The sequence below is a fragment of the Poecilia reticulata genome, chromosome 4 (assembly GCF_904066995.2).
Source record: "Poecilia reticulata chromosome 4, P_reticulata-male-v2, whole genome shotgun sequence".
Classification (NCBI taxonomy): domain Eukaryota; kingdom Metazoa; phylum Chordata; class Actinopteri; order Cyprinodontiformes; family Poeciliidae; genus Poecilia; species Poecilia reticulata.
The window spans coordinates 33,078,583-33,090,922 of record NC_088833.1 but is presented as its reverse complement, the minus strand read 5'-3'; the positions used below and the strand labels follow the sequence as shown (position 1 = coordinate 33,090,922).

At 45.0% G+C, this 12,340-nt stretch overlaps 1 protein-coding gene across 2 annotated transcripts in view; it reads right to left on the bottom strand.

Moving 5' to 3' along the window:
• Positions 1-2,079: 2,079 nt before the first annotated feature.
• LOC103464197 (desmoglein-2.1-like) overlaps positions 2,080-12,340 on the bottom strand; it is a 31,898-nt gene continuing 21,637 nt past the window's right edge. Inside the window, exons 12-14 of one of the 2 annotated variants that reach the window (XM_008408147.3) lie at positions 11,473-11,597; positions 11,022-11,294; positions 2,080-4,109 (exon numbers count right to left, since the gene is read on the bottom strand). In XM_008408147.3, coding sequence (XP_008406369.2) covers positions 3,048-4,109; positions 11,022-11,294; positions 11,473-11,597 — 1,460 coding nt within the window. In that variant the 3' untranslated portion in view covers positions 2,080-3,047. Of the gene's footprint in view, positions 4,110-4,178; positions 8,346-11,021; positions 11,295-11,472; positions 11,598-12,340 lie in introns of those variants that run through there. The other variant, XM_081606686.1, reaches the window with a different exon arrangement.

Here is a 12,340-nt window from a genome sequence, read left to right as displayed (position 1 = left end):
CGACGCCAGTTCGCCGTGCTTGCTGCTGGTGAGCAGCCTTCCGAGTTTCCTGTGGCTCTGCCTTCCGAGTTTCCTGTGGCTCTGCCTTCCGAGTTTCCTGTGGCTCTGCCTTCCGAGTTTCCTGTGGCTCTGCCTCCCAGTGCTCTGTCCGAGCTTCCGCCTTCAGCCGGCTCACCAGCCGGCCCATCAGAGCCTGCAGCCGGCCCGCCAGCGCCTCCACGACTCATCTTCCTGCGGCAGCGGCGTCCGCTGGACCCGCCTCCTCGACTCCGCTTCCTGTGGTGGCGGCGACCACCAGACTGTTTATGACAGGGTCGGCCTTGCACCGTTTTTGTGTTTCCTTTGGACTGAGTTACTGTTTTTTGTTGGACTCTTGCCCTCCTTCCGTTGCCCCTCCACCCACTCCGGTTGGGTTGTTTTTTGTTTTTCCTGGACTCTAGCCCCCCCGTCCAGCACCCCTCCGCCCACCCTTGTTGTGTTTGGACTTTTTTGTTTGGGTATCTGGTAGCTGCCCTTGAGGGGTGGGGGGGGGTACTGTTGTGATCTGTATTTATTTTGAGGTTTTTCTGTGTTTTAGTCTGTTCCCCTGTGAGTCTCTGTCTTCCCTGTTGATTGTTCCCAGCTGTGTCTCGTTTCTTTGATTACCCTCCCAGTGTATTTAGTCCCACCTGTTGTCGGATCCTTGTTGTTACGTCTTGCTGCCCTGTGTATTTAGTCATTAAATCATCATCCTCATCCTGGGTCTGCCTGCGTCCTACCTCACCAACCACTCCACAAATCATGACAGTAGGCAGCGGTGACAGCGGGGCCCCACTTCAGGATGGGGGATCGCCACAGCAGAGCTCCGCCACATAACTCCTCCAAGGGGACTGTTTCGAACCACCGCCAAGGGCTCCACCGTCTACTCCTGGTCTGCATCGTACGTCCCTCACCGTGTCTGTGGTCGGATCCTACTGTCATGATTTGTGGGGTGGGTGTTGAGGTAGGACGCAGGCAGACCCAGCATGAGGATGATGATGATAATTTAATGACTAAATACACAGGACAGAACGGGCAGCAAGACATAACACGACGAGGATCCGACAAAGACAACAGGTGAGACTAAATACACTGGGAGGGTAATCAAAGAAACAAGACACAGCTGGGAACAATTAACAGGGAAGACAGAGACTCACAGGGGAACAGACTAATAAACACAGAAAAACCTCAAAATAAATGTAAGAAAGCACAGATCACAACAGCGACACCAATTAATGTATGTTTTTGGACTGTGGGAGGAAGCTGAAGTATCAGAAGAAAACCAATCAACGCACACTGAGAACAGTCCGCCGGTCAGGACTTGAGCCCAGGACTTACTTGCTGCAAGGCAACAGTGCACTAACTCACAATATATGATTTTAAGGCACTTTACCATAATAGTCAACAAATATATGAAATTTCTTCATCCATTTAATCCATTTTTCCAGTATTTGGCCCTAAAATTGAACTTTAACAGTAACTTGAAACTGACTGATGTTGTAACAGTTTCTTACGTGTTTTTTTTTTTGGTGCCGCTTGTTCTCTTCTGATTACCATCATCACTTACTGAAAATAACACTCAGACTCTCAAATGACCATATTAGCTTTCTTTTCTTCAGACACCATGTTGGATTACTAAGGTTTGCGTGAATCATCTTGTTGGAGATAATGTACACAAGCACACAGTATCACAAAGTTCAGCGAGTCCTCTTTATTTGACTTCCCCACTCACTGTACCACAGATCTGCTTTATTTCTGCCCTATATCAACACAGTTTTCATTTTAAAGCAAGATTCATGCATTCACTGACGGTAACTTTTTCTGCTCTTGGAATTCTCTTCCACACCAATTTTCTCTGTGTGAAGGTTAAATAACTGCACTTGCACTCAGTTTTCCTCCAGATGATATCTAGAGTGAAGATGAGCAGCACAAAAGTAAAAATCCAGTTTATCCACACTCAAGACATATGAAGACGCCTCTCAGTTGTACCTTCCAGAAAAAACTCTGTGTTTTGTGGCCGAGAAAAAAATAGTATAGAATAGGTCAAGGAAAGAAACAAAATTGAACAGTAAAATATCTTTATTATCAAACTTGTTCTTTTGCTGCATCCTATGTTTACAGACATGACAAGCTTATATTTCTTTATTTGAAGTCTCAACATTAATAAACACATAACCATAAAAGGAACACCCCTAATTCCAGCATTTAGACTGTTTAATAAGAAAAAGAATTTAACCAACTAACGAATGGTACTAAATGGTTCTAAACATAAAACATAAATCTGAAACCAGAAAAAATTTTCAGTGTTCTTAATAACAAAAATCCATATTAAAGACCTATTTGGTACCCCATCTGAGTGAGCGAGTGTGAGTGTATGAGTGAGAGTGTAAGACAAGAGTTATCTAATCCCCGGACCAGTCTTGAGGTACAGAAACACAGCATGGATATTTGTAGACAGATAAGATGTCCCAGACAGCATTAAGCTAACAAACAAAAACACAAGCCAGTAATTGCAGCAAATGAATATAATGTATTATATTGGGATAAACCAGATGGGATCGGCGTTTTGTCTTTCAGCATCATGCAAAAGAGAATTTCCATCACTGTTACTGTTAGCTATGCAATAATGGTGCAAGATTTAAAATACAAAGGTTTATCGTTGATTTTGATTTTATAGATGTAAAGGTTTACAGGTATTGTATCACCTTGAATGAGGCCTTACTAATACAGGTACCTCTATTGGTTCCATTTAATTTAGGTCAAGAGAAGTCAAGTGCAATGGTAGAACCTTCTAATGATTTATTTTAACTACAACTGCATAGTAATTTAGATAGTGAAAATTTAGAGGCTATGCCAGGACAAAGATTATGGTATTTTATCTAAATTTAAAGGAAATAGATTCAAATACTAACTGCAGTACAGCTTTTGACCTTAACATATGCCTTACATGCTTACATGAGTTCCCATCACCATAGACCATACCCTTGTCTGTTGACCACCTTACAGGCATTATATCGTAGTTCTCCTGACTACTGTACAATAGTTTTATGAATAGTACGGGTTGTACAGAGCGTGTTGGAAGAGGTGCGACTCTTAGAGCTGCTGGACTCCCCAGCACTGAGGTCATGAACTTTTTGAACCCCAGAGACTTCAGTTGATTGGAAGACACCTCTTCCATCCTGAAGCTGCTGCCCTATGCTGCTTGACTCCCCATTCTTCAGCATTGTCTGACATCCTGACAGCTCATTTAGCATTGTTCCACCTTGAATGAGGCTAGCTTCATTCCCACTTAATACTTTCAATGTTCCTACGGGGACCTGGCCTTCAACAACCATCACATTTTGGGCGCCAGAGAAGTTTCCTGCGTGGACCATGTTGCCAGTGGTTCCTTTCATCCCATTGCTGTCCACCAGAACTGCTCCAAGGCTCTGGGGTTGGGCACTAGGCATCATTGTTTGGCCTTGAACAATAACTCCCTGGGATGAGCCAAAGTCAGTGCCGTTAACCATTACCATGTGCTGAAGGTTAGGGCCAGATGTTTCTGCTAGTATCATGGCATTCTGAAGTGGCTGCTGAACAACATATTGTATGGGCTGCAGCATGGGTGCAGTGGCGAAATAGACAGGTTGCTGTTGGTTTACAACTAGCATCTGGTTCTGTGACTTTTCTGTTTGCACTGAGGTCATCCCTTCCCTCACTGTGGCCTTGCTCTCCCTTATTTTAGCCTGTTCAGTTGTTTTACTAGTTTTACTGATTAAAGTCTGCTCAGTGGTGGACTTAGCTGGCTGCACTCTGGATGGCAAGAACATCTCTTGGCTTGTCACCAACTTTGGTACTGACACTTGAATGTTATTTACAGAAGGATGAGGTAGAGGAGTGTCCACCTGTGTTGTCTCCGTTTGGACTATTTTACCTCCACATATCTCAGCAAGTGTTTTAAAGCTTGGTCCAAGATTATCGAGGAACTCCAGGTCATAGTCTTGTTGCAAATTGCTGCAGCAGCCAACGGAGCCAGCAGAGGAGCCAGTGCCTTCATAGTCAAACACCAACATGTGATCTTTTTGCACAATCTTCTCATCTCCACCGGTAAGCTGTAGGAAATTAAGAGTTTATTTGTTTTCACATTCACATTAAATGTGAAAAACAAACCCTCTAGTGAGAGAGAGAGAGAGAGAGAGAGATGCTTGGAGGATGGAACTGTAATGGAAATTGTGTATAGGTAGCATGGTTTAAAAAAAAACATGTCAATGCAGATTTTACCAGCATTAAAAGAATGAGAAGTATTCAAATAATTTTAATTTAAAAAGTGAAGAGAAACTCCAGGAATTCTGCATTGAAAGGTCTAATGATCCCAGCCTACACCCCCTTGCGTAACTACTTTATAATTGTCACTTAATCAGTGCCTTTACGCTTTGGACAAATAAAAAGACAACACTGCTAAAAGCTATCTTAATAGTTACTCTGATTAGAAGATCCTCCTGATCTAAAACTGCAACACTGTTAAGAGGAATTTAGTATTCCCAGTGTTGGGTACCAGGTTGTGGGGTTAGTTTTGTTTTCCTTTTCAGCATCATCAACCATCCAGAAGAGGGCGCCAGTGGTTCGGATTTTGTCAGGAGGGGTGCTGACAGGTTCAACAGGACGCAACTGATTGATATCATCATCTGCCAGGAGGAGTATATGAGCAGCGGGCATCCAGCACTTCTCTACCAGAATGTTGCCTTTAGTGGTACATCAGCCCCCTGAGTTACTATTCAGAATAGTTTCAAGGTTTCTTCGTGTTGTTTTTTGACCAGTCTCTTGTCGCTCTTTTTCAGGACGCCTACAAGTGTCTCTGGGGAAGTTTCTCCAAGTCAACTACCCTTGGATTACCCTTTTTTGAGACTCTGTGAGTTTTTCCCCATGGGAAGCCTGAGTTTCTCAACCACCTCTTCTGTGAATTATCTTCCATCCAGTCTTTAGCTGGGAGCCCGCTCCGCTCCGCTGTTCCTCGGTGCCTCCACTCTGATCTACCTGTCCGCCCTCCGTCCGTCGTCGGCCTTCCAACACCCTTCCAACACCCTTCCAACGCCCTTCCAACGCCCTTCCAACGCCCTTCCAACACCCTTCCAACGCCCTTCCAACGCCCTCTTCTCTAACTCCGTTACTTGGTACCCACTCCCCTCCACAGATCCTAAGCCTTCTACTACTAGTAAGCACTAAACAATATTCCAGGAGTTTTGTCATTTCCCACCGTCATTCAACTCACCGTTTCCCTTCTTACTTGCAGCCGCCCCGGAGTTCCTGGACAGTGTCATTCTTTCAGTAGTTCTGTCAAATCGCTTATACATATTGTATATAAACTATTGCATTTACTCTTCCTCTCCGTGTTGTTCCTGCATGTGGGCTCAAAATATAAAACCCACCATGACAGAACACTCTGCCCAGACCGAGAACCCAGCAGAAACAATCCGGAGAGCCCTTTAGCAACAACAGGACTCAATTCAGAAACATGAGTCAGCTCTTCTAGAACTGGGTAACCGACAGAATGAAACAAACTGCCAATTAGCTGAACTAACCAGTTTTCTCCGTGATCGTTTCCAACAGCCTTCTGCAGCCTCGTCAACCCAAGAACCAGCAGCATAGACAGCACCGCCTCCGGCTCCCACCTCTCAAGCTCCGATCCAGTCCACCTCTTCCGACTGTTCACTGCCTAGTCCGCCCAGGTTTGATGGAGACCCCTGAAGGTTCAGGGGATTCCTAATGCAATGCAATATCCAATTTAATTACTCTCCCCATAGATTTGTCCATTACTCTTTAAAGATTTCATATATAATTGCACATCTCTCTGATCGAGCTCTGGACTGGGCAGAAGTAAAATTCTCCTCTTCCACACAGTACAACTGCACCTTTGATGAATTTTTATCTGAGTTCAAACAAGCATTCAACCAAGACGTGGATAAAGCTCTGTCTTCTTGCGATCTATTAAAGTTGAAACAGGGGCAATGAACCGTAGCCGAATTTTCTGTTGACTTCCGTATTCAAGCTGCAGCCTCAGGGTGGAACAGTACAGCCCTTAAGAGTGTATATGTAAATGTGTTAAATGACTTAATCAAAGATAAACTAGCTACCCTAGATGAGCCGGTTTCTCTGGAGGATTTGTTCAAATTATTGATTCGGTTGGATAACAGAATTCGATACCGAGCAAAGGAAAGAAGTTGTAGAAATCTTCCATCTCGGTTGTCATCTGTCTCCAGTCGTGTTTTCTCTGCTGAGTTTATCTGAACCAGAACCGATGCAAATTGGTCATACTCGGTTAACCCCGGAAGAAAGACAGCGCAGACTGCGGGCTAAGCTTTGTCTTTACTGCGGGGAAGCCGGACACTTGATCGCTCAATGATCCACAATGTCAAAAGCCCAGGTCCGCCAGTAACAGCGAGGGAACTCGCGGACCATCAGGTTGTTACAGACTCACGTCGCCTGCTAGTTCCTGCCTCTCTCCTGGTTAAGAACCAGTCCATTACTTTGTCGGCCTTAATAGATTCCGGTTGTGAACGTAATTTGACAGATGCCAGTTTTTGTCTGCAGATGGGCATTGAAACCGTCCCTCTTCTCTCTCCTCTTCGCGTTTCCACTCTCGACGGCAAGACGCTGCTTCTTACTACACACCAGACTAAGAGCCTACAACTCACAGTCTCAGGTAATCACACAGAGTCCGCTTCATTTTATGTTTTTCCTTCGGCATTGGTTCTAGGGTTTGAGTGGCTCCAAATACACAATCCTAATATAAACTGTTCCGACAGATGCATTGAATCTTGGTCTCTCAACTGCCATTCCTCCTGCCTACGTTCCGCCGTTCCGTCTAACCAGTCACCGGCAGGTCGCCATGAAGCAGACCCTCCTGACCTTTCCACCGTACCTGTAGAATACCACGATTTGGCTCAAGTCTTTAGCAAAACTAAAGCTCTGTCTTTGCCCCCTCACAGGCCATACGATTGTGCCATAGACCTACTACCAGGAGCCCCCTTGCCCAATAGTCGTCGTTATAACATATCCAAACCAGAAAGAGAAACCATGGAACAATACATACAAGAGTCAGTCACTGCAGGGCTAATTCGACCCTCGTCATCCCTTTAGGGGCAGACTTCTTTTTTGTTGGAAAGAAAGATGGCTCTCTAAGGCCATGTATCAACTATAGAGGTCTGAACCAAATTACCATTAAAAATAAGTATCCACTGCCACTCTTATCCTCAGCTTTCGAACCAGTCCATGGAGCCACTGTGTTTACGAAGCTTGATTTAAGAAACGCCTATCACCTACTTCGCATCAGAGAGGGAGACGAGTGGAAGACGGCCTTCAAGACCCTTATGAGTCAGTTTGAGTATTTGGTTATGCCTTTCGGGTTAACTAATGCCCCGGCCTATTTCCAGGCACTGGTGAATGACGTTTTAAGGGATTTTTTGAACGTTTTTGTCTTTGTCTACCTTGACGATATCCTGATTTATTCTAAGAATCTGCCCGAACACAAGAAACATGTCCGCCTGGTCCTTCAGCGCCTCCTCGAGAATAACTTATTTGTGAAAGCCGAGAAATGTGAATTCCACCAACCTTCGGTCACCTTTCTGGGCTACATTCTCGAGGGTGGACAGGTAAGACCCACTGAGGAGAAGATCAAGGTGGTTTTGGAATAGCCGACCCCTGAGACCAGAAAACAACTACAAAGGTTTCTAGGTTTTGCTAACTTTTACCGACATTTCATACGCAATTACAGCCAGACTGCTCAGCCTTTAACTGCTTTGACCTCCACCAAAACCCCGTACCGTTGGTCTCCGGAAGCTGAGGCAGCTTTCAGCAGATTTAAAGCACTTTTCGCTAATGCTCCTGTCCTCATCCAGCCAGATCCCACTAAACAATTTATTGTAGAAGTGGACGCCTCAGACTCGGGTGTGGGAGCTGTGCTTTCTCAACTCTCTGACCAAGATCATAAAACCCATCCTTGTGCCTTCTTTTCCCGCAGACTTTCCCCAGCAGAGAGAAACTACAACGTCGGGGACCGTGAGCTGCTTGCCATAAAGCTTGCGCTGGAGGAATGGAGACATTGGCTGGAGGGACTGGAACATCCAGCTGTCGTATGGACAGACCGTAAGAATTTCTGCAGTCCGCTAGGAGGTTAAACCCTCGTCAATCCCGGTGGTCTCTATTCTTTTCTCGTTTCAATATGTCCATCTCCTTTCATCCGGGCTCCAAGTATATTAAGCCAGATGCGTTATCTAGATTATACTCACCTGATGACTCTGATAAACTCCCAGCACCCATCCTTCCCCCAGCTGTTCTGTGGCTGTGGTGACCTGGGAGATTGAGGACATGGTTAAACAAGCACAGCAATCTGAGCCAGATCCGGGTACAGATCCGGATCTATGTTCCCTCTGCAATGCGAGCTCGTGTAATTGCTTGGCTACATTCCTCTAAATTTTTGGCCCACCCCGGCATTAGTAGAACCATAGCCTTAGCTTCTCGTGATTTTTGGTGGCCGTCTCTTCACAAGGATGTGAAGGAGTTTGTTCTTGCATGTTCCGTTTGTGCCCGTTGTAAACCCACCCATCAGTCTCCAGCTGGTCTGCTGCAACCGTTGCCCACACCTAAACAGCCTTGGTCCCACATAGCAGTGGATTTTGTCACCGGCCTCCCTTCCTCTAAGGGGATGACCACTATCCTTACTATTATTGATCGGTTTTCTAAGGCATGCCATTTGGTTCCTCTGAGACAATTGGCATCAGCTTTCCAAACTGCTCAGCTCTTGGTCAAGCATGTGTTCCGCTTGCATGGTATTCCCCGTGAAATCCTGTCAGACCGAGGTCCACAATTCTCTGAGCAAATGTGGAGACATTTCTGTTCAGCGTTGGGGGCCAAGGCTTCGCTTACATCTGGTTATCACCCACAATCGAACGGCCAGGTCGAGCGCATGAACCAAGAGATGGAGGCCACTCTCAGGTGTCTCACCGCATCCAACCCCGCCGACTGGAGCTGTTACCTACCCTGGGTAGATTATGCCCACAATTCTCACACTTCCACTGCTACTGGTCTGACCCCTTTTGAGACCCTCTAGGCTACCAACCTCCTCTGTTTCCGGCTGATGAGGCGAACATTGCAGTCACGTCGGTCCAACACCATGTCCGTCAGTGCAAGGCCATCGGGGCCAAGACTGTCGCTGCCCTTAATCGCACAGCAGAGCAAAATCGTCGCTGGGCCGATTGCAAGAGGAGGGCTGCGCCTACCTACGAACCAGGTCAGAAGGTTTAGCTCTCCACTAAGGACATCCCATTAAAATCTGTCTCCAGGAAGCCGGCCCCCGTTTCATTGGACCGTATGTTATTGAGAAGGTCATTGGTCCGTCTGCTGTCCGCCTGCGCCTGTCGGCTTCCCTCCGTGTTCATCCTACCTTCCACATTTCCCAAGTCAAGCCAGTTCGCACCAGCCCGTTGTGCCCACCTGAGGAACCTCCCCCCAGACCCACCACGAGATTGACAGCCACCCTGTGTATACTGTCCGCCGGATTGTGGATTCTCGCCGGCGTGGGTGGGGTTGGCAATATTTAGTAGACTGGGAGGGCTACAGCCCTGAGGACCGGCTTTGGGTGCCCAGTTCTTTTATTTTAGATCCCTCCCTTATCACTGATTTTTGTTCCTCCCAATCTTCTGGTTCTTCTGGACCGCCGGGTGGCGGTCATTGAGGGGGGTGGTACTGTTGGGTACCAGGTTATGGGTTTAGTTTTGTTTTCCTTTTCAGCATCATCAACCATCCAGAAGAGGGCGCCAGTGGTTCGGATTTTGTCAGGAGGGGCGCTGACAGGTTCAACAGGATGCAACTGATTGATATCATCATCTGCCAGGAGGAGTATATGAGCAGCGGGCATTCAGCACTTCTCTGCCAGAATGTTGCCTTTAGTGGTACATCAGCCCCCTGAGTTACTATTCAGAATAGTTTCAAGGTTTCTTCGTGTTGTTTTTTGACCAGTCTCTTGTCGCTCTTTTTCAGGACGCCTACAAGTGTCTCTGGGGAAGTTTCTCCAAGTCAACTACCCTTGGATTACCCTTTTTGAGACTGTGAGTTTTTCCCCATGGGAAGCCTGAGTTTCTCAACCACCTCTTCTGTGAATTATCTTCCATCCAGTCTTTAGCTGGGAGCCCGCTCCGCTCCGCTGTTCCTCGGTGCCTCCACTCTGATCTACCTGTCCGTCCTCCGTCCGTCGTCGGCCTTCCAACACCCTTCCAACACCCTTCCAACACCCTTCCAACGCCCTTCCAACGCCCTCTTCTCTAACTCCGTTACTTGGTACCCACTCCCCTCCACAGATCCTAAGCCTTCTACTACTAGTAAGCACTAAACAATATTCCAGTAGTTTTGTCATTTCCCACCGTCATTCAACTCACCGTTTCCCTTCTTACTTGCAGCCACCCCGGAGTTCCTGGACACTGTCATCCTTTCAGTAGTTCTGTCAAATCGCTTATACATATTGTATATAAACTATTGCATTTACTCTTCCTCTCCGTGTTGTTCCTGCATGTGGGCTCAAAATATAAAACCCACCATGACACCCAGGTCTAATGACACTCAGTTTACCTTACTTTTATGTATTGACTAAAGGATGTATTAAGGAATAAAAAAAAATATACTTGAATATATACTTGACATGGTATCAAATCACTAAGCTCACCCTGATTATTATAACAAATGTTGTTTTTGACGCCATCATATAGGCGTCAAAATGCACTCAACAGTAAGGCCTGTGATGCAGAGTTTGTTCACAAATGCCCTCTGGTTAATTCTGTTTTCAACTAATAAAAGTACTGAACTTTATGTACGGTGCAATGTACAAAACATAGAGAAAAGATGATGGGAAAAATTAGTATTGCAAGAGTAGCAAATGTTGGACCATGAACAGGAAGGATTGCAGATATTTGCCTTTACATTAGTCCTGCTGAAATGCAAATGATTTAATATTTCTGTGAACATTGATTTCTCACCTTGTTGTAGTATCCTCTCAGGAAGCTGTCTGGCAACAACATGTCATTGAAACATTCAGTTGCAGCTCCTCCTCTTGACTGTCCACCTTCAGACTCAAAGTGAGAGCCACTTTTCTCCCAATGAGACATCCCTAACACTTTGTCTCTGTAGTCACTTGAAGCACCTTGGTAAATGGAAGCAACAGACTGCTCCATTCCAAAACCTGGACTTTGTGCCATTTGCGAAACGTCCCAGTCAGATTTTTGACTTTGAAGAGTTTTGTAAACATTTTCCTATAAAGGGTCAAAATGCATTTTTTTTTAGCACAAAATCTTTATATATTTTTGTCACATTAGGTCAGAAGCTCAATATAAAACTTTCCAATAAATGTCTTTTGGAAGCAAACCAATACTAGGTACAAGTGTGCTGCTTTCAAACGTCAAGTCAAGCTTGTAAACATGTTTGTCTCACCGATAGTTGTCCTTGGCCCTCAGTGTCGTATTTAATGAGACGTTGTTTTGTTTCAAAAGGGATCTTAGCAAACATGTCACTAGTCGGATTCCCACACTCGACCAGCATTATGAAACAGGGAATGACTGAAAGACAAAAATATATAATTCAATTTAGAGTCTACCAACAGTATGCTCATGTCCCTGACTTCAGCATCTCTCTGCCAGGCTTTCCTACAATACAAGCAGACAGCGATTAAAAGAGGAGCAGCTGTCAACAACAGATGATGTAACCCAGGACATGTTACTGTGAAGTGTAGCCTCAGCAGTGCACATATCCAACAGTTAACATTAAGTTTTCCTCTATCTTACTTAAGAGGGTTCACCAGTGTTATTTTTCCAAATATATACATTCTTACATCAGCTGTTGCTGACACTGCAGGTAATGTCATCAGATCAGCTAGTTCTAAACTGTTTCAACAGTTTGCCAAATGCTCTAGTCTACCTGATAATACACAATGTAGGATTTGCTTTATTCCAATGATCATGAATACCAGGCTGAAAAGCAGAGGAGACCAGGCATTCGCCATCATTGCTCCTACTTACCCTTCAACATTATATCTGCACATAGTCTAGAACACTTCAAATCACTCCTTAAAACCAATTTCTATTCTTTGGCATTTACATGAGGCCTGACATTGTAATTTACTTGTTCTGTCTGTTTTAATTTGTGTTATTATTCGTATGTGTTGTTATCTGTGGTTTTATGAACACTACACAGCATTTTCATAGCAGTTTCTAAAGTTCATTATAAATAAACTGACACTGACATTGAATAGAATTATTTTTATAATTTCATTTGTTTGTTTTCTCAGTCATGTTTTCATTTT